We start from the raw sequence: 25,115 nt of genomic DNA, 5'->3' as shown, positions 1-25,115 counted from the left end.
TCTTTTTCGGGATAAGCTCATGTTGACTGACAAGATTTACAAGGCAGGCACCACCCCGTTCTACCTGGTGATTTTGGATAGCTCGGCTCAAATGTAATTGAAAGTGCTGTTCAAAATGAGTTGAAACTTGAAAAAAAAAAAAATCCTTGAGTTCATATTTTTAAAAAATACTTTTGACACAAAAATCATCAAATTGATGAAATGAATGATCCAATCAGGATTCGCACAATTGACGGCAAAACCAAACTGGTTCGAACATATAAATTAACAGTAACTATGCAGGAGACCCAATAACTTGAGTAATTTTATTTGGACAAATTCCTTTATTTATATGTCATTCAATAGAAAGAATTATTATACACGGGTGAAGACTATAGAAGAACTCATATCTACAATGATTTTGTGATTCGAAGAGATAAATGGTTATTATGATGAAAAGGCCACCCCGAACATCAACTCGCGCATATTCTCATCTTTTTGGTCGAATAACTATATAGATGCTCATCCACTGGGAACATGATTCCACAGGAACGTGATGCTCGAGAACACCTCAACCATGACAAGGGTCGCTTTGAATACCATCTCTTTTTTCTTTTTCTTTTTTCCAGGAAATCTGGTTAGAGATCCAAACCCACCCTCATTTCTCTTGCAAATTTGATACAGATGAGAGTCTCTCTTCCAAGCCTTCAAGCAGATCATGGTATTCAGAAAATGCAGGGCGTGACTGGAGCACAGATCAGGAAGGCGGGGTAAGATTCCCATAAAAACACCACCTTTATTGATTACATTAATCAGCAATGCTTTGAAAGATGCATACCTGAAGGGTGATGCTATATGCTTTCCACAACCTGATATCATGCTGGAAAAGATCGAAAAGAACCTGTTGAAAGCATCACAATAAATTAGCTTGGAAGACAAACCATGTGCCGAACTTGGCCTGAGACCTTTTCTGTCCATCTGCCTTATTATATGAAACTATAAGATAGGGTTTGGTTACTGTATAGGGACATAAAAGAAGATAGTGAGCACAAGGGAGATATGCCTCTTTGTACTTACTGTTTTGAAAAATAAAGAAAAAATAACTCCAAAACTATCCCAAAGATTAATTTATTTTTATGTCTTTCGTTCTCTGTCTCTTTTATCCCAGGACATTAACCAAATGCAATCTAGGTGGCAGCTATGCCTCTCTTTCTAAGTGTGGTTAGTTGGGTGGTGGGAGGGAGGGAGGTTGAGGAAAGGGTTATCAAGTTACAAGAACAAAGCCTGGATAAAACAGTCTTAACAGAAATCATGAGCATGTGAGGCTAAGGAGAGGGCAATCAAGTTACAAGAACAAAGCCTAGATAAAACAATCTTAACAGAAATCATAGCATGTGAGTACAGCACAAATAACTGGCGATGTCTTAACGCTGTCAATCGAATGGAATAATACCCAGCATGCTCTCTAATGCATCGATGTATCTCTTTAGTTCAGTAATTAATTATTAGTGTTACATTACAGGAAAAGAAGTTTGAACTTCCAACGCACAAACTAGCATTACAGAGATATTGTCCCAATAACTCAAGCATTTTGAACCTTTTAAGGTTGAGCACATTCCCAAACAACCCCAAAAGTATAAGTTACAAGCTTCAAGCAAAACCACAAGAATCAGACTTCAAAAAAGTTTGCCTGAATATGGAAGGAAACACAAGCAATACAGAGTGAGATGGCAAACTCATGAGACGACAATAAATGCCAGAGTGTTATATATATATATATATACACACATATATAAAGAAAGCTGGTTATACCTCAGCTCGTCTTAAAAGTGTGGCCAGAACAACTATCCATTCCTTGAACTTCACAGAACACATATGAGCCAATAGAAACTCCGCGTCCAACCGGCTTTGCAACATTCCCATTTGAAGCTGAAAACATACAATAAAGGTTCTACGAGAATAAAATAAAAGGCAAAGCAAATTTTCAAGTAATAATGATTTAAATATTAATCATGGTTCAATATTGCTTCAGGGAATATAGCAAATATGAAAATGATATCAGTACTGATGCAAGATATGTGAGATGTCTTGTTAGAGTCTTAACTAATGATACATGTACGAGGATTTTAATTTCAAAGATTTTGTTACCAGCTCAGAATAGAGCGATTAAAACAGAGACTACTGCAGGTACACCACCAAAGGCTTTAACAAGTGATCTAATTTTCCACAAAAGATGTGCAATGAGGAGGAGGTTATATAGGAAATCCAGTACGCTATTTATGAAAGAGAGAGATTCATGCTAAGCAGTCAGTATGCAGCTTATCTATTAAGAGTGTTGAGCACTGAGGAATTTTAGGATGTTCACCTTCTGCCCAATTAATTCCAGCCCTGATGCAAAATTCTCTAAGCGAGCACTACCATATCTTTCTCGTTGAAGGTATTCCTGCAATTAATTCACGATCTTAAAATACTGTACAAGGAGCGGATCATCTTCCAAAAAAAATGTAGGTTTTGCTTACCACTAAATCAAACTGAGTGCCTTTTACAAAAGCCACAAGCTTGGAAAGTTCTTTCCCTGACATCAAATAGCTGGCATGGCTTTCTAAGATGCTCTTCACAGAAGCAATATGAGCACTTTGCTCTTTCAAGGAATTACTGCTCCAAAGAAAAGGCACCTGATTTGTTAGTAACTTTCGGAAGTTAACTATTACAACGGTCTGAAAAATGTACAAGAGAACAGGATGAATATATCAACCTGTTGTCCAATGATGGCTTCTTGTAACTGGAATGGGAAAGAAAATAACCCAAAAATCTGGGAGATGCTAAATCTGAATCAGTCGATGTCTGGTCATATTCCTTTCCAGACCTCAGCAAGAAGCGCACCTAGTAACAAAACAAAGGGAAATAAATGCACTGCCCCATGTTAGGTTTGAGTATCATTTGCTGAAGAATAATCATGCCCGGGCAATACCAGTTTCTCCAGCCCAAGGTCATACAAAGATTCGTCAAGTGTTGCCTGTATAAAGTTGATAAACATTGTCAGAGATGAACCGTAGAGAAAACAACAAACAAAGAGGCGAGTGGCTATGGTAAGCTACTAGCATTTGCCTACCTGCAATAATTGTAAGGCGCAGTATTGACTGACAGCAGGACCTTCAAGTTTCGCAATCACCTATGACATTAATGAAAAGGAACAATTTAAGTGAGCACAATTTTAACTACAATGCATTCTCACGACCAATTTGCATGCATAAAAAAGCAGAATGTAGCACTTGAATCCTCTTCATCAAATCATGGTCTTCGGTGAGAATGGATAAGCTTTCTTTATCCTTTTTATTATTATTGCACCTCTCAGGCAAAGATTTGAATGTGTCCTCCCAACCAACACAATCCAATATTAAAGGACACAAGATAGTTTAAGATTATAAACAATGAGTAATGCAAGGGATACCAGCACCCTTCTACTAACTCATGGCATCAAAGATAAAGGTTTTAGGTAGTAGTGATTTGACTTTTAAGTATTTAATCAGATACTTATCACTACAAAATTAGAAAAAATAATATAGTACCTATCATCAACCATCACATCAGTTCGTAAAAAAAAAAATGTTTGCAGAAGTTTTAGTATCTCTAGTATTATTCATCACCCTAAGAAATCCCTATGAGATCAAAGAAACCTGACTGTATGTGTTGACTACAAGCGATGGCATAAAACTATGCTTAAGTTTACAGTCAGTTGATCAGAATGTGTCTTTCTTGGCTAACATGTGAAATGAGAAAAAAGAAAAAAACCATTAAATCCTTATATCAAAGAGCTACTATACATTAAAAGAAAAAAAAGAAAAAAAAAAGACAGACGGACAGACGGACGGACAGACAGAAAGAAAGACTATAACAAAGAGTTATTCAAAAGAGAAGATTGCAATTCTTACAAGTATATAGCAAGCCGCAGTGCGATACCATCTCCTTAGGAAGCATTCTTCAAACAACCTTAAACACACAATCAATAACAAATGCAATTAATATGAAAATGATGTCAAGCATTGTCTACCCCAGAGCAAAAATGGGATAAAAATAAGAGAAATCCACTACATATTAACCTTTCAAACTTACAAATGACACTAAAATATCTATCAGATTGTAAATTTCATCGCAAAACTGATACGGCAAAATGGAAGAAAGCCACATTATTTCAACGCTTTCCATTCACTAGCATCAAAAGTCAAAAAACTCTAACTCCCTAATTTTTCATAATTAATAAAGGGTCAGAGTAACCCAATGCATAGCCTGATTGTAAGCAGAGGGCTAAACCTTTCCCCAAATGAGAACGCTGCTCATCCCTAATTATATCAAATAATCAATGAAGAATAATGCATAGAAAAATGAGGATAAAAGGGTGGCAGTGAGCATCAAGCCACAATTGCTGTTTAATAGAAAATACCAAGTAATAAATTAGTTTTTTCTTGTGAAGGCTAAACTATGAACTAAAAAGGGCACAGACTTTGCAGGAAATTACCCAACCATGCCTATCTAGCAGAGTTTTAAAACCCGGACCAGCCCGGCGGGTCGGCCCAAGCCTGGACCGGTCCGGGTGAAGGCAAAACCGCTCGGGAATTGGGCCCGGGAAAACCGGGTCGACCGGGACCCGGTGCAGTATCCGGCCAAACCCGGGTGAGAACTCCGGTCAATTTTTTTTTTTTTTTTTTATTTTCACTGTCATTAAACGACGTCGTTTTTTACCATCTAAAATGCCAAAACACACTGAAGACTGAAAAGTGAAAACAGAAGAAGAACGAAGCAATAAACCTAATTAATCTTTGTGATAGAAACTCAGCTGAGGAGCAGCAGACGTCTGAATATGAAGAAAGGTTTGAATCTCTATCTCTTTCTTTCACTCTCTATTTTCTTTATTTTTGGCCATTTTCTCATTTCTGGCATCAACTTCAGCCCAGCACATCAATTTCAATTTCACTCTCTGTTCACTCTCTGCGATAATCCTTCTTTCACTCGCTGCTATGATGCCATCGATTTTTCTAGCCCAATTTCTGCATCAATTTCTCTTGCCCAGTCACCTCAGCCCTCAGGTATGTTTCTCTAACCCGATATTTGCATCAATTTCTGTCTTTTTCTTCTGCCAAGTCACCTTCTGTTAGCATGCTCCGATGGATGCACCGATCATTTGCTCTACTCGTGCTCTAGCATACTGGTTACCGTTCTTCCATTCATATTTCCCATTAATTCCCTCTTGAAATCCGCGGCGCCATTCGCCATCATACCAATCTCCATTGGAAAAATGCTTTAAGCCATGACCATGTTTCATGTTCATAACCCATTGTCCTCTGTATGTATCCCTATTAGACCCGGTATATGTACCAATCCCATCCATATATCCACTCTTAAATTCTCCCTCGTAAGTATCTCCAGAAGGCCAGCTAAACCTTCCTCTCCCCATCGTCTTTCCCCATCAAATGTAAAAACAGAAATTAAAAAGGAAATCTTTCAAAGTTTAAAAGCCGAAAACACAATTGAAGAATCCAAAGAAAAAAAATCAAAATCACATGCAAATCACCGATTTTTTTATAGGTGTTTTTTTTTTTTTAGTTGACCCGGGTGACCCGTGAACCTGATCACTTGACCGGGTCAATGACCGGGTCGGGTTTCAAAACTATGCTATCTAGTACCAACACAATTGTCCAAAATGTAGGAGCCAACAACAGGGAGAGAAAAAAAAGGACTTCAAAAGCCACATTTCAAAAACTGATGCATGTGTAATACCACCTTCTTCATTGCAGAATGTTCCTGTCTAAACATCTTTGAGAATTACGGTAAAAACATAAGAAAAAACTCAAAAAGAGGTATCTCTGCAAGGAGCAGAATATTACTCTGTTGATCTTCCAGCAGCAGAGAATAAATCTGCCCAATATCGACCATCAGTTTTTCTTGCAACACTTACAACTACTATCAAGATACTCTGGGTAAAGTTTCCTTATCAAATCACAGGTCTTCTCCAAAAGAGAGCAGTTGCCAGCATTTTAGGGGACTGATACCTGGTTCTTGATCGCATTTTGCCTGCAAGCTAGAGTACTTTAATTTAGAAAGCCAATAACAGAGCCGGTGCTGATTGTTTAAATCAATGAATATAGACATATCAATGAACCACATATATTCCAAATTGAAAACAACTAAGATTTAGTTGACCAAGGAGACATATCAAACAGCTATGTGATTGTGCCCATGAACAAACAAATACAATTGAAGCTGTCACCCCAAAGTTTCTTGGTTATGGTCGTTGCGTTCAAACAACAGTTATGTGGAATAAAGTTGGCTTAGAAGCTTATTGATTGCATATTTCATTAATATCTGGCTCCCAGAAAACAATTCTAAGCATTGATCTTCTAGTTATCATGCATGACATGGTTCCATCTCTCTTTATGAAATACACATACCTTGAAATTTCTGCATCAAATACAGTAAAAAGGAGCAATTCCAGGCAATGGGAAAAGTGAGGCTTTTCTGCTGATAATTGTGCTAACCGCAAAGCCTCCTCTGTTTTGTCTCTCTGGCAGACAGAATCACAAACAGAATAAGTAAAGTATGCCTTAAAGCTAGAAGGAATGTAAGCATGTGTTTTCAGCAGCTGGTTTGCTTCAAAACAGGACTAACATTTCTTTTCTGAAAAAACAGGACTTTCATACAGACAAGCAACCTTTTTACCATAATGGAAAAACCCACGAAGGGCCTATTTTGGAATTGCATCATCATGGTAATCACCACGAGGTAAAAACTTCTTGCACTGCCACATGGGAAACACCTCATGGCATTTACAACTTCACTATGGCATGTACCATCATGTAATCAACAGTGCTATAATTTTGACATGTGATGTTGGCCTAGACCCTGGATCATGACAATTGGTGACTAAAAAGCAGAAACACGAAATTGGAACTAGCATTTTATTTGCTCAGGGTTATCAGTGAACAGTGAATCTATGGAAATCTAAAACTTCAATTGAAAAAAAAGACTTTTCATCCCAGGGCCAATTTATTTCTAGCACCAAAGTGATAAAAACACTGCAGAAGCTAAGTGCTAAAACCAGAAGAAATTCCAGGTGCTGGCTTGCCATATGCCCCAGCTCACAGCATAACTGCTTAGTTGATCAATTAAGTCTCATGCAATAGCTAAATTGATGGTTCATACACAGAAATTATGTTGCATGTGAACTGAAGTAACCTTCTTTTAATACCAAAAGGAGAAAGCATAAGCGGTATTCCTACAAAGTTTTCAAAAATACCAAGTTCCAACAATTGTTTCCCCTTCTGCATCAACTATGGGGTTATGTTTGATTGGAGGTTGATGGGAGTTATAATTTACCCTGGTGAAATCTAGTTTGTTTGGTTTCTAGTTTTGGAAAAGATAATTTATTAAGGGGATACTCGTTACCCTAAAGTGGTATAATTTTTATGGTAAAATTTAAACTCCATGCATTTTTTTTCAGTCTCCTCTTTGTCCCAAAACACACACCAGATGAAGTTTTTATTACTCTCTCATCAACCATTTCTAGTAGCTTAATTACATTCTCTCTTTCTACCAAGTAAATGATTTACTCTTCGATTTATTAACATGCCAAACATCCTTAAAAACTAACTCTTGCACCCTTAAAAATTACTTTTGTAATAATTACTCCTTTGATAATTCACCCCCATTTTTTAACCCCATACCAAACACCACCTAAGTAAAAATCAAAAGCAAAACGAAAGAGAAGTAGAAATAAAAGAGCAGTGATACCTGAAGAAGGTGTCTGAGTAAGCAATGCAGTATGGTTTGAGCTTGAGGAGATGGCTCAAAACATGGAAATTCAGTGCAAGCTGAAAAGGACATTCTCTGGGAAACACCAACAACCAACCCAGCATTTGGAAGAAGCCCTAGAGGATACACTTCACGATCAAATTCTAGTTCTGGATCCAACTAAAAGATAAATCATAAGATGTCAAGTTAGACCTATTCAGGATACATCAATCAAGAACCAGACTGAAATCACTGAAAACCAAAAGGATTGCTGTTAAGAATATATATATATATAAACCGGCATAGATAGATAGAGTAAAAATAAGCTAAACCAAATACATGTAGCAACAAATAATGATATAGACAGAGAAAAGGATACAGCTTCCTTATAAATAAAGACATATAACCAAAGTGCTAAAATCACAGTCAAACCAGAATTTAAACAGAGCCAAGTCCATTTTACTGACTTCAAAAGAAACTGAATTGGTCAAAGCTAATCAAGAATGCTTAAAATTTAACTTGAGGGCTACACCGACAAGTTCCGTCTTCTAAGTATTAAGTGTAGAAATTTCACAGCAAAAAAAGAAAATGAATTTGCATCCAGTAAGTATACAAAATTCACAAGTCCTGCTCCATATCATCTGTCAAATACCATGGTATAAAGAACCTTTAATGTTACTGATTATATGCATACCTGCAAAAAGTCTTCCTGTTTAAAAGGATCAGCACCTGGACATGGATACCAAACCTGTAAAAGAAAGCTTCCAATAAGATCTACATCAGACAAGTACAGTAGACAGGCACTAAAGGTAACCCATTGTAGAAGCTAATAATAGCTAGGAGTACAGGAAAGAGATTATGAAGCTTAGCATCAAATTACCTGCATGCCTCGGTGGCCGTAATCCAGCCAAGATACTTCCTCAATTAGATTTGCCTTCTCCTCTGATTGACCACAAGTAACCCAAAATAATTCAACAGAGTCAGTGAGCTCTCTTTCACGTCCATCATCCAAATCCAAAAGCGAAAGTTCCCCATTTGTTCTCAGTACCAAACATCTAGCAAAGTGTGCAGTGATTCAGAGGCATATGGTACACAAAAGAAATTCCATCAGTATTTGCAAAGATGAATACCTAGCAGGCTCTGTGTCCAAAAACTCTGACGATGAAATATGATTGTCTGAGGCCAACTCTCTTGGAAGCCTGTCAGGGATGAAACACATAGCTGCAGGATGGCTCTTTGCAGTCATGATAGAAAGTTCTCGTACTGTAGAAAGCTGTTTGTCATTTTTTCACTTCAAAGTATGAAGAATAAAGTTTCACTAAAATACTCAAGTGCAAAATTAAACTCCAAGAGGTGATGGATATCAAAAATATTCACATATATTGGTTATAATATTTAATAATAAGAAACTGGAAAATATTCATTTACCTGCAAATCTGGAGTGCTGGAAGGAGTCAGTTCACCTAACAATCTCACATGGAATATGTGGACATCAAACGGGCGATATGTGACAAGTATATGGTCTTGATAGACATCCATCACCATTGGTTTAGCAAGCAATGGCTTTCGACAAAGTAAGGAGCTCTGGTCAAGGTGGTATCTTGGATAAAAAAGTAACTCATACCTGCAGAAAACCAATTATTTGAATAATAAACTATATTGCAGGGTTAAATAAGATAAAAAATATAAATCTACCCAAGTACATAAACCAAGACTGACAAGTGCCACAGAGGAATGGCTTAAGAAATCAGCCTGGCCTGTACCAAGTCTCGCCTAAACACTTTGTTGCACAAACAGGGAAAATCATTTTGAAGGTCTTTTTGAGAGGCTTCTCTATAATGGAATCCTGAAGCGATGGCATGTCGAACCTTTGTGAAACTTCGACTTCTCAACAAGTATTCTTCTATTTGAATTTTGTCTTTACTCTGTCTTTTTTTCTGGGTAGTACCCGGTCCAAGTCCTTAAACAACAAGGAAGAATCTAGAGTTCGTAAACGCCTATACAATCAAAGTTGTTTCCTAAGAATTTTGATAATGGACTTACAGGTATTTGATTTTATTTCAAAGGGCTACGTGTCAAGTGCTGTGTCTGCATACCTATCATATAAATCCCAATTCTTCCCACATCACAGGAAAAAAAAATCAGAATTTCCATATTCACCCACTACCCTACCTCAGAACCTGTCCCAATTACCACCCCAGTGAATTAAAAGGGTTGGTCTTGACAAGATAATACAAGAGAAATTCTGGAAATGTTTTCTTTTGGAGAGAATCAAGGGATATACAGCTATAACAGAAATTAAACAAAGAAAGAAGAATATAGTGACAGCTATGAAAGAAATAGAATATACTGACAGCTATAAAGGAAAGACTAACAGCTATTAAAGAGATGAAATAAAAGAGAATATATTGACAATGCTAACAACCCCCCTCAAATTGATGCTGGAGGATTACTAAGCATCAATTTGCCAACCAAAAACTGAAGTCGTGGTCGAGTCATGGATTTGGTGAACACGTCAGCAATCTGGAGATCAGTGGAGATATGTGGAAGAGAAATAACATGAGCATCGACGGCTTCGCGGATAGAGTGACAATCCACTTCAATATGTTTGGTGCGCTCATGGAAGACAGGATTCGTAGCAATCTGAATAGCACTCGTGTTGTCTGCATGGAGGAGAGTAGGAGTAGTCTGCGGAAATCCCATCTCGGCAAGCAGGCCACGAAGCCAAAACAATCTCTGAGCAGGCAGCGGACCATGGCGCGATATTCAGATTCGGTCGAGGATTTGGAGACTCGAACTTGTTTCTTACTTTTCCAAGAAATCAAGGAATCACCAAGAAACATACACCAACCTGTAACAGAGCGTCTGGTATCAGGACAACCAGCCCAATCTGCATCACTGTATGCAACAAGACTAAGAGGAGATCCAGCTGGGTAGAATAGACCACGGTTAGAAGAACCAAGTAGATATCGAATGATGCGACGGACTGCTGCTAAGTGTAGATGACGAGGAGATTGCATAAATTGACTGACTTGCTGAACAGCAAAGGAGATATCAGGTCGAGTAATAGTAAGATAATTCAAGCTGCCAACAAGTTGTCGATACAAAGATGGATTAGGAAGAAGATCCCCAAACATCACTTTGAAACTTAACATTCACCTCTAAAGGAGTATCTACGGGAGAAGAAGCTTGAAGACCGGCCAAAGCAATCAAATCATGAGTGTATTTCTGTTGGTGCACATAAATACCAGAAGAGGAAGAATGAACCTCCAAACCCAAGAAAGTAAGTGAGAGAACCAAGGTCCGTCATATGAAAGGAATCCCGAAGGTGTTGCTGAAGTCTGCTAATCAATGTCGAATCAGTGCCTGTAATGACAATGTCATCGACATAAACAAGTAGAAAACATACCCAGTAGATGTTGTGCAAAGAAATAAATGAAGAATCATATTTGCTTTGCCACAAAAGAGAAGCGAAGCAAGGTAGTGCGAAACTTGTCAAACCATGCCCGGGGAGCTTGTTTCAAACCATACAAGGACCGCTTCAATTTACAAACAACCGATTTAAGAAGATGAAACCAAACCCGGTGAGGTGCCATATAAATATCCTCTTTGAGATCACCATGAAGAAATGCAATTTTTGACGTCCATTTGATGAAGTGGGCCAAACCCTGTGAAGCAGCAATGGCAATAATAGTGCGCACAGTAGTCATTTTGGCTACAGGGGCAAAAGTCTCTTCATAATCCACCCCATATTCTTGTCGATTCCCCAGAGCAACCAACCGAGCTTTTATAGCGGTCTAGAGTGCCATCAGAGCGAAGTTTTATGGAATATACCCATTTACACCCAATGGGTTTAATGGATAGAGGACATGAAACAAGATCCCATGTATGATTATCCTGAAGCGCACAAAGTTCTTCCTGCATGGCGGTTTGCCAACACTCATGCTGGAACAGCCTGTGAGTAACATGATGGAACAATAAATATTGGATAGAGTAGCAGAGAAACCAAACCTATCAGGAGGATAAGAAACCCTCGGAGAACGACGAAGTGCAGGCTGCAGAGGGGAAGGTACCGAAGCAGTCTCAATAGCAGGATCAGATGGTGGGTTAGTCTCCGGAAGAGCCAAAATTGGGCGCCGTCTTTCATACACAATTCCAGGTTTAAACCGCTCAAATGACGACACATCCTCAAAATGAGGAAGAATAGGAGCATGCAATGAAGATGTAGTAGGAGTAGCAGTAGGAAAAAAATATTGATTTTCAAAGAAGACCACATTGCGAGAGACACGAAATTTGCTACAACTTAGATCATAACAAACAAAACCCTTGTGAGAAATACTATAACCTAGAAAAGCAACATTTAGCAGACTGAGCAGAAAGTTTGTGGCGTTCATTAGAAGGCAAATGAACAAAACAGACACAACCAAAAGTATGCAAATCAGAGTAGCTAGGAGCCTCATGATATAGACGATAATAAGGGGAGTCGAATTTTAACACCTGGGAGGGCAAACGGTTGATTAAATAAACAGCAGTAGACAATGCTTCAACCCAGAATTTAGAGGGAACAGACGAGTCAAGCAATAAGGTTCTAGTGACATCCAACAAATGTCGATTCTTACGCTCAGCAACCCCATTTTGTTGAGGTGTATATGGACAAGAACGATGTTGAAATAATGCCCTTTTGTAGTAAACAAATCATGAAAGTCACGTGACATATATTCCCCACCCGAATCAGATCTTAATACCTTAATACCAGTAGAAAATTGGGTTTCAACATAGGCAAGAAATGTCTTAAAGACGGAAAGAACCTCAGATTTGGAACGTAGGAAGTATACCCAAGTAAACCTACTATAATCATCAATAAAAGTTACAAAGTACTTGAAATGAGCATGAGAAAGTATCGGTGAAGGTCCCCAAACATCACTATGAATAATATCAAAACATTTTGTGGCACGACTACCATGAGAAGGAAAAGGAAGAGTTTTACTCTTACCTAACTTACATGTTGAACAATCAATCAAAGCATCGAGAGAAGAAAATTTGGCTTGATTTCCCAACAAACCAGAATTCAACAATCGCGATAAAACAACAGAATTTGGATGGCCTAAACGTTTATGCCAGACTTCACTTTTATTGAGAACATTCGAGCATGCAAAAGAAAGACAACTAGGAATGGAAAAATTCAGCGGAAATAAGCGTCCAACTTTAGGCCCCTTCGCGATTACTTTCCCCGACACCTGATCCTGCACAAGACAACCATTACGAGAAAAAATGCACATCACAGTTATCATCCACCAGTTGACCCAATTGAAATAAGGCTAGTAGACAGTTCTGGTGATACAAAAATATTCGTGAAGGTGGGATCAATATCTCCAATTTTTAGTGATGGGTATATGACCACCATTAGCAACCTGAATTTGTGATGAACCATGATACTCTCGCACATTCTTAAGCATACTTGATGAGTTGGTCATATGATTTGAAGCAGCGGAATCAGCAAGCCAAAGTTGTGAATTGGAAGTATTACCTTGTAGCCCTAGGGCCGAGAGGGCTGTAATGATCATTTGCTGCACCATTTCTGGAGTAAGAGAACTGGTAGCGACTGTCACAGATGAGTTTTCAGATACCACCGCTGGAAAGGCTTGTATTTTCCGGTTTTGAGGACGAGTGGGACACTCCTTGATAATGTGCCCTTGCTGTTTGCAATAATTGCAGAACTTCTTTCTACAATTGTTAGCTATGTGGCCATATTCCTTGCAACTATAACACTGAACATTGCCCATATTCCGGCCTCTACCTTTTCCTTGGGCAACAAAGGCAACTGCAGCTGGGTTGTCCTGCTTTAGAGTACTTTGTGTAAGGATTCGCTGTTCTTCCCGCAGTAATTCCCCAAAACAAACATCCAAGGAAGGCAAGGGAGCTCGGCTCATCAAATTTGAGCGAGTAATCTCAAATTCAGATCTCAATTTCATGAGAAATTGATCACGCTTGCTTTGCTCATGCACCTTCTGAATAACCGAGAGGGATTCTACTGGAATCTGGGCATAAATGATATCAGTATATTCTGCCCATAGATTCTGAAAACCAGAATAATACTCCTGAATAGAAAGATTGCTTTGAGAATAATTAGAGATGTCGTGTTTTAATTGAAAACGTCTAGCATTGTTATCTTGATAGTAAACCTTTTTCAGATATTCCCACATGGTTCTTGCTGTTTTGTATGGCCTCAGATTCAGAATAATGAGGGGGTCGACTGACCCTAGTATCCAGGACATTACCCGAGCGTCCTTGACCTTCCATAAAGATAGTTCTTTAGCATCAGTAGGGGCTGGATCACTCCCATCCACATGACCCCACAATTCTTTTCCTGTGACAAAGACTTGAAACTGAAATTCCCAAGCTGAATAATTCTTCCCAGTAAATCGGACACCAAACAGATCAGAATTGTTTGACATCTTTGTAGTGATACACACAAAAAAAAATCACTGAACCAGGAGAATACAGACCTCAGCTGACAACCAAGAACCAAACCAAAAGAACCAAGAAACTGAGAGTCCTCTGTATCTAGGACTGATCCAGAATAATCCAGAAATCGAAAACAACAAGAAAGAACCTGATTTTGGGATACAAATTCAAAGGTATAGCTCTGATACCATGACAAGATAATACAAGAGAAATTCTGGAAATGTTTTCTTTTGGAGAGAATCAAGGGATATACAGCTATAACAGAAATTAAACAAAGAAAGAAGAATATAGTGACAGCTATGAAAGAAATAGAATATACTGACAGCTATAAAGGAAAGACTAACAGCTATTAAAGAGATGAAATAAAAGAGAATATATTGACAATGCTAACAGGTCTACCTAATCATAATTCAGGAGAGTATCATAGAACACTAAACACTAACACTTCATGAATCAATAGATATGCAGTGGGCACCATCTGATGCAAATTAGTCAAATGGCTCAAAATCAGATGGTTCCCTCTGCAATCTATAGATTCATGAAGTACTGGTTTTGTTTCTACAAAAATATACCAACTTAGAAGTTTGAATAACCAATCATGTCTGTAAACAGAGATTGATAACTCACGTGTTAGAAGAATCAATGTAGTTGCAGACAACGACAATCTTCCCTAGCCATAATAACCCTTTGCACTGAATCTTTTGTTCCTGAGTAATATCTCCAAACACTCGCCACTTTTTCAGCTGTATATCATATAAGATCAACCCATGGAGGCCTGCAACAGCTAAGTGCATTCCGTCCTTGCTAGCCGCAACATGTTGAACTGGCCAGTTTTGGGAGATATAGGAACCCTAAGCAAAAGAAAGTGCATATCAGCCTCAATAAATTACAAAGACAAGTAAATGATGATAGTCAATAACTTGTGCTATTTGAACACATAACTGGAAGGTTTAGATGTAGAATTCTGAGTTCATCATTATCTTCGGACTGTACAACAAGCAACCGATCTTCACCATAAATAACTTTGACGAACAATATGTCCTTTCCTGAAACTCCTCTGGAGAGACAGCATTTGCCAAATGAAAATGCAATAACTCTCTCAAGGGACTCTTCTTCAATCACATAAAGCTTATAACCATATTCATCCCACTGCATCAATGAGGTGCCATTCATCAATGCCTCGAATTTACAATCTTGTTTTGGCTTAACCTTTGGAGAAGATAAAGATAAACCAATTTGACGAATTGTTGACATCAAACGACACCCAGATACAGACCATACTGTAAGTCCTCTTAACTTCCACCCAACAGCAAAAGCAGAATTATCAGGTGTCCACGCGATACAACTAACAGGACCAGTTTCATCCATGGAATAGCTGCAAAATAATAAGACCATGACAAAGCTTTTGAAATTCATGAACTCAAAGTCCAAACACAAGAAGTACATGAATAGCATCAAGTCACAAACCAGAAGGAAATGATCATCTAAAAGTTAGGAGGTTAGTCAGGAAAAACTTGAATGAGGTGAATAAGTTTTAAGGAATTCCTCATTTTACGTTTTTAATAGGTGGAAGCAAATGATCATTTCAGAAATTCAGAAATTTTAAATTTCCCAAAGTTTCCAAATTAGTCCAACTTCATACTTTTCCATGAGTTCAATGCCTAAAGAACAAACACTCAGTGATATTGAACTACCTCACCCCTACAATAACCCTGCTGACAGGATGCAAGAAACTTACCCCCAGTCAGACAAAGACACAGAACGAATGAGAGATGCAGATTCTGCTAGGTTGTATAACTCAACAACCCCTCTTCTGGTACCAACAGCAAGGATTTGTTGATCTGAAGCTACTGAAGTACATACAGCATCATCAGAACCTAACTTTTTTTCAGGTTTGATATATTCAACTTGCTTTAAACCTCTCTTGCTTACAGAGCAAGATACTAGTTGTCCATCAGAATACAAGACAAACAGCAACCTCATCGGCAAGCAAAGTTCCAGCTGGACAATAGCAGTCTTCCTGGTGATATTATGATTAGATACAGAACCTGATGAAGCCCTTCCAGAAGCAAAACCATTACCTAAAGAATGTGGTGAGATGGAGGCATCACTGCTGTCACGTGAATAGGGATTAATTTCAAAAGCTCCATAGAACTGTTAAGAAATTGAGATACAATCAAAAAAGAATTCACTCAACAGTTTATCTTAAATAGACTTGTAACATCTAAATAAAACAAACATTGCGAGTTATTATAATCAATGCCTATTCTGTTTTGATTACCTCTCCCTTCCAGGAGATACTGTATAGAGATCCATTGGAAAGTCCTAGTAACATATGTTTGTTATCACTTACAAAATTGCTCCTGCCACAAAAAAAATATATATATATATTAGAGGACTACTATGAAAATCAAGAGTAAAAGCTTATAAAAATACTGAGAGTATATGAGAGTAAGCAGGAATCATATAGATTAAAATACACACACACATAAAAAACTAGCATTATGTACATTGCAGATATATATACACCAGTATGGAATGCGAATTCCACATCTGCATTTAAATGTTCAAAACCAGAGTCAGTTAGGAATCAGCCCACCCTCCCCTGAAATAGGAAAGAGTAGCCAAGGTTACTTACACTGTCAATTCCTTATCTGCAAAGGGCACTTGCTCACTAAGAACAAGAGTTATATTAGCAAGAAACAAGCCAGATGGTTGCTTCCCTCCAATTTGTATTCTTTTTTCAGAGAATTGAACCTTGAATATATGTAAAAAGAAAGATGTTGTCTGCACACAATAGAAAGCATATATATATATAAGCAAAACTATCACAATTCACTTTTCATAAACTCAACGCATCCAGGCTTTATTTCCAGACCAGACATAAAAAAAAAAGGGTACAAACTAAAACAATTGAATGACGAGCCACTCTTTATGCCATTTTGTCTATATCATTATCCATATAAAAAAATTAGAGAAAACAGAAGATTTTCCCCATAAAACTGATTCAATATTACAATAATTGAGCCCGAACTTCTAGCTCCAACTGTTCATCTAGTGAAGCTAACTAGCTACAGTCTCAGCGTCTACTAGTCTTCCAATTTCAATAGAATTTTGACAAATAGGGATAGGTGCACCACATTATTTCTACAGTGTGAGTTGACTGAATCTACGTAAAAGCATTTGCCTATTCCATTAATTGTCAAATGCATGCAAAGTTTCTTACATGAAAACTATCGAGATTGGCGAGAAAGCACAAATGAAGTGGCACGTCAAACTCAAACATACAAAAAGAAATCAAAAATAAAAAACACTTACAAGAATGGCTATCAGTTTGGTATCAGGACTCCACACAGCCTGTATATTTTCGCCTTCTCTCTCCAACGACTCCGCATCTCTCTTATACTTGCCTAACCTCACTTTATGCTGCACATAATCACAAAAAAATAAAAATAAAGACCAGCAAAAATTCACAAATCTAAATTCCCTAATTATCCACGATGAAACAAAAATAAGCACATGAAAGTGATCATAAGCTCCTTGTGAACCTGAGAGGAGCTCCAGAGCTCGAGGTGAGAAGGAGAGACAGCAAGGAAGAGGCGATTGATGACTTTGAAATAAATGATCCGCTGCTGTGAAGGACAGAGTCCTTGTTCTAGAGGGATCACCTGCGGCCATCCGTATGCCATATACATCTTTGATTCGGTCTTGGTGCCTTAATTTATCTATTTATTTATTTATTCGGAGAGATCGCTCTGGCAGTGATTTGCAGAATTTGATGGAGAGTTTGTTAGGGTTTGAGAGATAGAGGATGATCTGAAGCATTTCCAGGGAGAGTGAGTGATGCAGGTCACCACGCAGCAGCATTTCATTATATTTTTTTCATTCCATTCAGGCAAGATCTCTATATCCATTAATTTTAAGTGTCGATGATTGTTTTTTCGGGTCCATGCCATCATTTTTTGCCTTGATCTCTTTATGGAAAAAACGACGTCGCACCCGCACGCAACCAGAGGGAGTTTCTCTCAACTTCTATTTCCGCTTTCCGTAAGCGTTTTATAAAGTGATTTTAAAATATATTAAAATAATATATTTTTTTATTTTTTTATATAATACTTTAAAACTGTTTTAAAAATATAAATAAAATTATTTTTTAATCAAAAATTAAATTTTAACCGAAAATTGTTTAGCCACACTCCTAAACTTAAATATTTTTTAAAAGTAATTTTGGTTTTTTAATACATTATAATTGTTTTGATGTACTATCAAAAATAAAAATCATTTGAAAAAAAAATCATTTTAATATACTTTCAAATAAAAATCTATTTTAAAAAATATCATATATCACAATTTCAAATATCCTTCCAAAAAATCTTATGAGATGTGTTTGAGCTTTTTAATACAGTATAAAAGTTCTAGATTTCATTGACCGACTCTATACATAAAAAAAAAAAAAAAGGAATAAATCTTAAATGTAGTAATGTAACATTTTCATTTAGATCCTAGAAGTTTTTCTCATTTCATAATAGGATCCTTTTCAATTTTCTAGTTAATATTTTTCATCTAATATGCGTATCTTATGCAAAAAATAACATTATTTTGAAGAAAAATTTAAAGAAAAGTTGGTAAACCTAGATAAAAAAAGACTTAATCAAGGTTTTTTCTTTGCCTTTCAGGTTGCTGACACGGCCATGTTTTAATAACTTGAGTTATTAATAAATAAGTTTCGAGTTATAATTAATAAAATATTATTAGTTATACTTAAGCTATATTTTGAGTTTATTTGGCACTGTAGTTGCAAGCAATTTTTCGTATTAAATTATATATTAATAATGTTTTTTTATATTTTAAAAATTATTTTTGATACTAGCATATTAAAATAATTTAAAAATACTAAAAATATATTAACTTAAGTAAATAAAAAAATAAAATCATTTTAAATTTTTTTAAAAAGGCCCGAAAATTCTTATGAATGACTTGTAACTTGGATTATCAAAAGCCCAAGCCTCTAAATGTGATTTCTGGAAGAAAAAAAATCCACGCTGGACCTTATCCAGTTACTCTTCATTCGATTTGCTCACCCATGGGCCTACGAGGAAGATCTATTCGGCCGCTAAGATAGATTGCTAACCCGTGGGCCTATTGGGAAGATCTATCCCACCAAGTTGTCTCTGACCGCTGGCTAGCTCATTCCGAGCCACCTTTTGCACGCTTCAATAGCCATGAATCCATCGGTCTCCTGTTCACTTATGATCCAGCCCTTGGATGCAATGCAGCTTGGTTTATTTTTCCCCACCTCCGGCTTGAGAAACGATGCTAGGTCAATTGATTTCATATATAAACAAGACGACAGAAGGCATTTTTTGTAATCCAATAGAAAGAACAGGCAGAAGGGTCATAGCATGGGATCATTCCCAAAGTTTTGAATCAATTGTCTGATGCAGTTCAGTTTACTAGTTTACCACATATTAAGAAAATCACCAGACAATAAGATCCGGGCTTCTTCTGCACTCTGAGAATAATGGGACTCTCTCTGTGCATACGAGCATAATCACAGTGCTAATTCTTAAACACTGATTCAGGAGCCTGCATGTTTCGTAGCCCTGAAAATTACGGCGACAAAACTCTATTTGTTTTTATGGTTTGAAAGTATTTTTATAAAAATTTATTTTTGTTTTAAATTATATTTTTATAGTGTTTATAAATTATTTTGATGTGCTAATATTAAAAATTAATTTTTAAAAAATAAAAAAATTCAATAATTATAAATATTTTTAAATTGTTTTGATATGCAAATATAAAAAAATTAAATATAAATATAAATATATATATATATATATATTATTATTTTAATATATTTTCAAAAAAAAAAACACTTTAACCTATAACTCTTACCATACTTTCTAACATCATTTTCAAGCACCACCATTCGATGGTTTTGGCTGCATCCTTGGGGATAAGATCGTTTATTTTGAAGCGTTGTCGTGAGCAACGAAATAGAAGTGAAAAAAAAACCCTCCAACAAATCAAACCATGGTCGTTTAATTCCTTGCTTAAGGAACCAATCCATTGCTGGTGTAGAGTTAACTTGGTTGATAGCAAGGTATATTTCTCGAACTATCATATAGGATTTGAATTAAACAAAAACTATAATAAAATAATTTATTTGTAAATATATTAGTTTAGAATGCGGATTAACTACTTAAAGCTCCAAAGGTACATGGAATACAGCTGGAAACTATTAACTTTTATTTTTTTTTAATTTTTTTTCAAAAGCCAAGGAAAACATTATTTGATAAAATTATAAAAATCGTTTTTAAAAGTCACTTGGAAGCTAAAAATTAGAAGTTATAGTTTTTTATGTAAAAATAATTTAACATCACTTATTACCAAGCATTTTTACAACTATAGCACCCACAGCCAACAACCCAAAGAAGAGAAAATCACCAAAAAGATACAAGAAAGATGTTATTAGTGGTGTTGTGAGGTCTAATTAAAATTATATTTTACCATAACTATAATTATCATTTTAAAAATATTTAATTAATTATTATATGCTATAATTTGCACGGATATCATTAAATTTATTTTTTAAAATCATTATCACAAAAATCAACACAACTTTCAAATACCAAACCCACAATAAAGACAATTAAAAAATCAATTCAATTTAATAATTTAAATTATTAAGTGAGATCTCAAGATATAATTTATATTATTTTTTAATACACCCTCTCAAGTGAAAGTTTTTTTAGTTTAAAACTTGCTCATATTATCTTGTACTTAATTTTTATCAAATAAATAAGAATAATAAGATTCAAACTCGTGATTACTTGATCATCAAAGTATCTAATAACATGTCAAAAAATCATCTCAAATCAATAAATAATACTTAAATGTGTGCGTATAAACCCGATCAGGAGTCAAAGTCGAAGCCCACGGATTCAGAGAAGAAAACATAATAATTGAGCTTCTGGGTTGTGGGTGTTCATGCACTATAGACAGGTAGATAGGAGACAGAGATCAGACAACTTGGTTTTGCATGAGGTCTCTTGTCAGTAAATTTCGAAGACACTCAGGAAAATCCAACTATTCTTCACATCAAAACATCTTATGAAAATTTAACTTTCAGCTTTATTCATGACATGCACCGAACCAGATTATGAGAAAATCGAACCAGACTTTGGTAGGTATGATTTTGAGTACAGGTTTTGTGCCCTATTCATGCGCATTGCTGAATATTATGTGCAGAGTATATATACACATGGAATTCTTCCTTTAGAAAAAAACAGAAGATGATTTGAATTGCTTAAGAATTCAAAATTCTTTCATCTTGGGATTTTGGGTTAGAAAAATTGGTTTAAAATATAACTAATAAAAATATTTGAAGCAAATTTAATTATGGGATCCCTCACAATTTGAGTTAAGATTTTATTAAAAATTATTATTCAACACATATATTTTGAATCAGTTGTGTATAAATGAAAAATTAATATAAACAAATGATGTTATCTTTCAAATGTATAGTGTAATGACTATATTTTTGTACAAAATAATTTAAAAAAAAAGGTTACACGAGGGCAATTTGGTTTTTTAGCATTTTAAAAGCACAATGTAAAGATTATATTACATTTAAAAGAAAAAAAATATTAAACTTATATCTAGGGGTATTTTTATCCTTTTTATATTGACATTTTTTGTAACATACAAGTTAGCAGGGGGCATTTTAGTTTTTTGATTAATATAAATATTATTAAAAAAAATTATTGACTTGTGTGGCGTCATACCACCACCAAACACTATCTTTTAGGACATCGTTGCAAGCCCCTTCAATGTTCTCTTTTCATTGGCGTCATAGGACTACTCAATGGTTGGGTCTAGTAGACTCTTTTCCTCCTTTTTTTTTTTTTTTTCATGCTAAAATATAAAAGTGTTATTTAATTTTATTTTATTTTTTAATTTGGTCTTTATTTTTTTTGTTGTTGTTTTTTTTTTTAATTTCACCCCTCATTCTCTAGTTTCATTTAATTTTTATATCAAATTTAGTCTTTAATATTTTATTTATCAATAATTGATTTACATGTTTTTTAAAAATTTCTTTTATTTTGGGTTATTTTAATCATATACTCATAATCGTGGAGTTAGCAAATCAATCCGAGTTTATTTAATTTTTTTTTAATTAACTTTTTATTTTTTAGTTTTTCTTTTTAATATTGAATTATTTAATAATTGAGTTTTCATAATTTTATTTAGCTTGCTTTTATCAAGGTTACCCTGGTATTATGATCATATCACAAATTCAACAAATTAACTTGAATGGATTCAATTGTGATTTTTTTTAACTTTTATTACGTTGTTAATATTTTTTGTTATTTATTTATTTTTATTATATTGTTTAATTGTATTATTTAAATTAGTCAAGGTTGTTAAATAAATCTGCTCAATGGCCTATATTTTTAGGAATGCCTTACAATGAATACAATTGGGGTTGGCGTACATCATTACGCGAGCCCTTAACTAGTTAATATCTAAAGAAGATCTAGATTCTTGAGTCCTTTCTCCGCCATACTTTCCGTGATTAATATTGGACGACTACTATAGTGTTTTATGAATGTGAACTATTTACTTGGATGCTATGTATAACTAAATTATATTTCCAATTTATGTTGTGGTACGGGTCAAAAAGATTTTAAATAAAATCAAAGTATTTATAACAAATAAAATTATTTAATATTGTTATTAAATCTAATTTAATAGGTCATCATTGAAATCTCTTAGCTCAATTTATTATCTAGTCTGATTTTAAAATCAAACAGTGTAAAAGTTATTTTGATATGGCCAAGTCAACTTGATGAGTGAAAAGACGTCCAATAAGCATTAAAAAGCATGATTTGGTTTTGAAAAATATTTCAAGAAGGTATCTTTTTTTTTTTTTTAATATTAAGATGACAACATATTAAATCTTTTCTGACTTTGTGGTTTAACCTATCAAACTTATAACATGTGTCACTCATGAAACCTCGCAGCTCAACTCATTGTCTAACCTGGTTTTAAAATTAAACAATGTAGAAGTTGTCTCGACGTGACCTAGTCGACTTGACGGGTGTGAATGTATTCAATGACCATTAAAAAGTATGGTTTGATTTTAAAAAAGATTTCAATAAGATATATTTTTTTTAATATTGAGACAACATATTAAATTGTCCCTGGCTTTGCGATTTAACCCGCCAAACCCACTCATGTCATGGACTCCATTGGATTTTGATAACTTTGTTTTTTTTTAAAAAAAAAATATTTTATACCTAATTATATCATAACAAAATCGAGCACAAAAAAAAATGTTGGCACGTTTATTTAATATCATGATAACTTAATAAAAAAAATAAATTATAAAAACTTATTAAAAAACAACTAGATTTTAAAGTATAAAATTAAAAAAATAACCGATAAAAAAAATTAAAGATGAAATCATGAAAGAAAAGGATGTGATTTACTGTTTTATGAACAGGGAAGCACTAGTTTCACTTTAGTTGTATCAGTAAACTATATATACATTTTGCCATTCTATCAAAATTTATATGCACCCGTATGAAGTTTGAATGCTTTGTTTAATTACTTGTAGATTTTGGTATTCCCTTCAAGTTTTATGACATTTCAACTACCGTCCGTAAAACAATAGTTAAATACACGTACGGACAATGATATCGAAGCGTTTGGGACATGAGTATGTCTTGTCCTAGCCAGGCACAGGTTAGAGTCTTGGCTATTGCAAGTGTTAGGTAGGATTTCACGTTCATGACTTCATGGTGCTCACATTCATCAGCTGAATGTTTTTTTAAAAAAAACTCGAGCTAGAAGATGGTCTCCAAATCCAGCCATGAGGGTTTGTTGGTTGGCCAGGGTTCGCACCACCGACGATATTTGTCCTCCCTCTTTCCCCTTTGATCCCACTGACCCACCACTCCCGAGTTTTCATGGACCCAGGATTCTTCTTGCCTTGCTCCCTTATCATGCATGGACTTTTGAAGTGGGTTCTGCCCCCACATCATCTATTTTAAATCATCTCAGTATCATTATCATGATAATATGAATCATAAATTTTACCAGCTAATTTGAGTAAATTTAGATTGTTTTATGATATTATGATTTAGATTGATTTAATATATTATTGTTTAATATTTTAAAAAATAAATATTATCTTAAATTTTCTTAATCAAACTATTTTGTTATTGATTGTCCAAGTTTATTTTGAAACCGTTAAGTTGATCGAGTTGTATTAAATCAACTTTTAAAATAATACATAGAAGTCCTCAGAAAATTAAACATATTGCTTTAATTAAAACAAAATAATAACATGAACATAATTGATGACTTTGATTTCAATTTGCTCGTGTTTGCTATCGGTTGGGCTTGATACTTTCTTTCAATAGTGCTACCTTTTTTTTTCTATTATTTTATTTATTAGAAAATGGTTAACTTTAGAAAAAAGATTTAAAAATGGTTAACAAAGATAGATATATTTAAAAGTTACGTGGATATAATATATATTAATGAAGTAGGTTTGAGATTTGCAGTTTATTATTCTAGAAATCAATAAAAGAGAAATAATTTGTTAATTGTTGTTTTTTATATAAATTTTAAAATGAAGGGATTGAAGTCAGTGTCTTAAATTGTTATAAACTCGAAGTAAATAAAGAATAAGGATTGAAGAGCTTAGATTGTGCATCCATAACATAGAGGTAAGAACAACCTAAACTTAAGGATGAGTTTTTTCAACCTAGAAAGACTGATACTAGAGGATTTTTTAGGGAAAATAGTATTTCTTAATTATTTGTATTTTCTTCTATTTAGTTCATGAAATGAAATAATATGCTTAATAATTTTAT

The 25,115-nt window shown here is 35.0% G+C and overlaps 1 protein-coding gene across 1 annotated transcript; it reads right to left on the bottom strand.

The window, feature by feature from the left end:
• Window positions 1-295: 295 nt before the first annotated feature.
• Window positions 296-18,179, bottom strand: LOC118057791 (uncharacterized). Its single transcript, XM_035070502.2, is given in 24 exon segments — window positions 296-724; window positions 818-880; window positions 1,792-1,908; window positions 2,345-2,422; window positions 2,499-2,634; window positions 2,735-2,862; window positions 2,951-2,995; window positions 3,092-3,151; window positions 3,912-3,969; window positions 5,862-5,938; window positions 5,940-6,048; window positions 6,426-6,538; window positions 7,765-7,944; window positions 8,459-8,512; window positions 8,645-8,819; window positions 8,895-9,037; window positions 9,193-9,388; window positions 14,857-15,080; window positions 15,172-15,604; window positions 15,968-16,383; window positions 16,511-16,592; window positions 16,868-17,016; window positions 17,548-17,655; window positions 17,778-18,179. Coding segments are annotated over 24 exon segments (3,378 nt in total). The 5' UTR covers window positions 17,925-18,179; the 3' UTR covers window positions 296-637.
• Window positions 18,180-25,115: the final 6,936 nt, after the last annotated feature.

Source organism: Populus alba, chromosome 2 (genome assembly GCF_005239225.2).
Source record: "Populus alba chromosome 2, ASM523922v2, whole genome shotgun sequence".
NCBI lineage: Eukaryota > Viridiplantae > Streptophyta > Magnoliopsida > Malpighiales > Salicaceae > Populus > Populus alba.
This window is presented reverse-complemented; position numbering and strand designations above follow the sequence as displayed.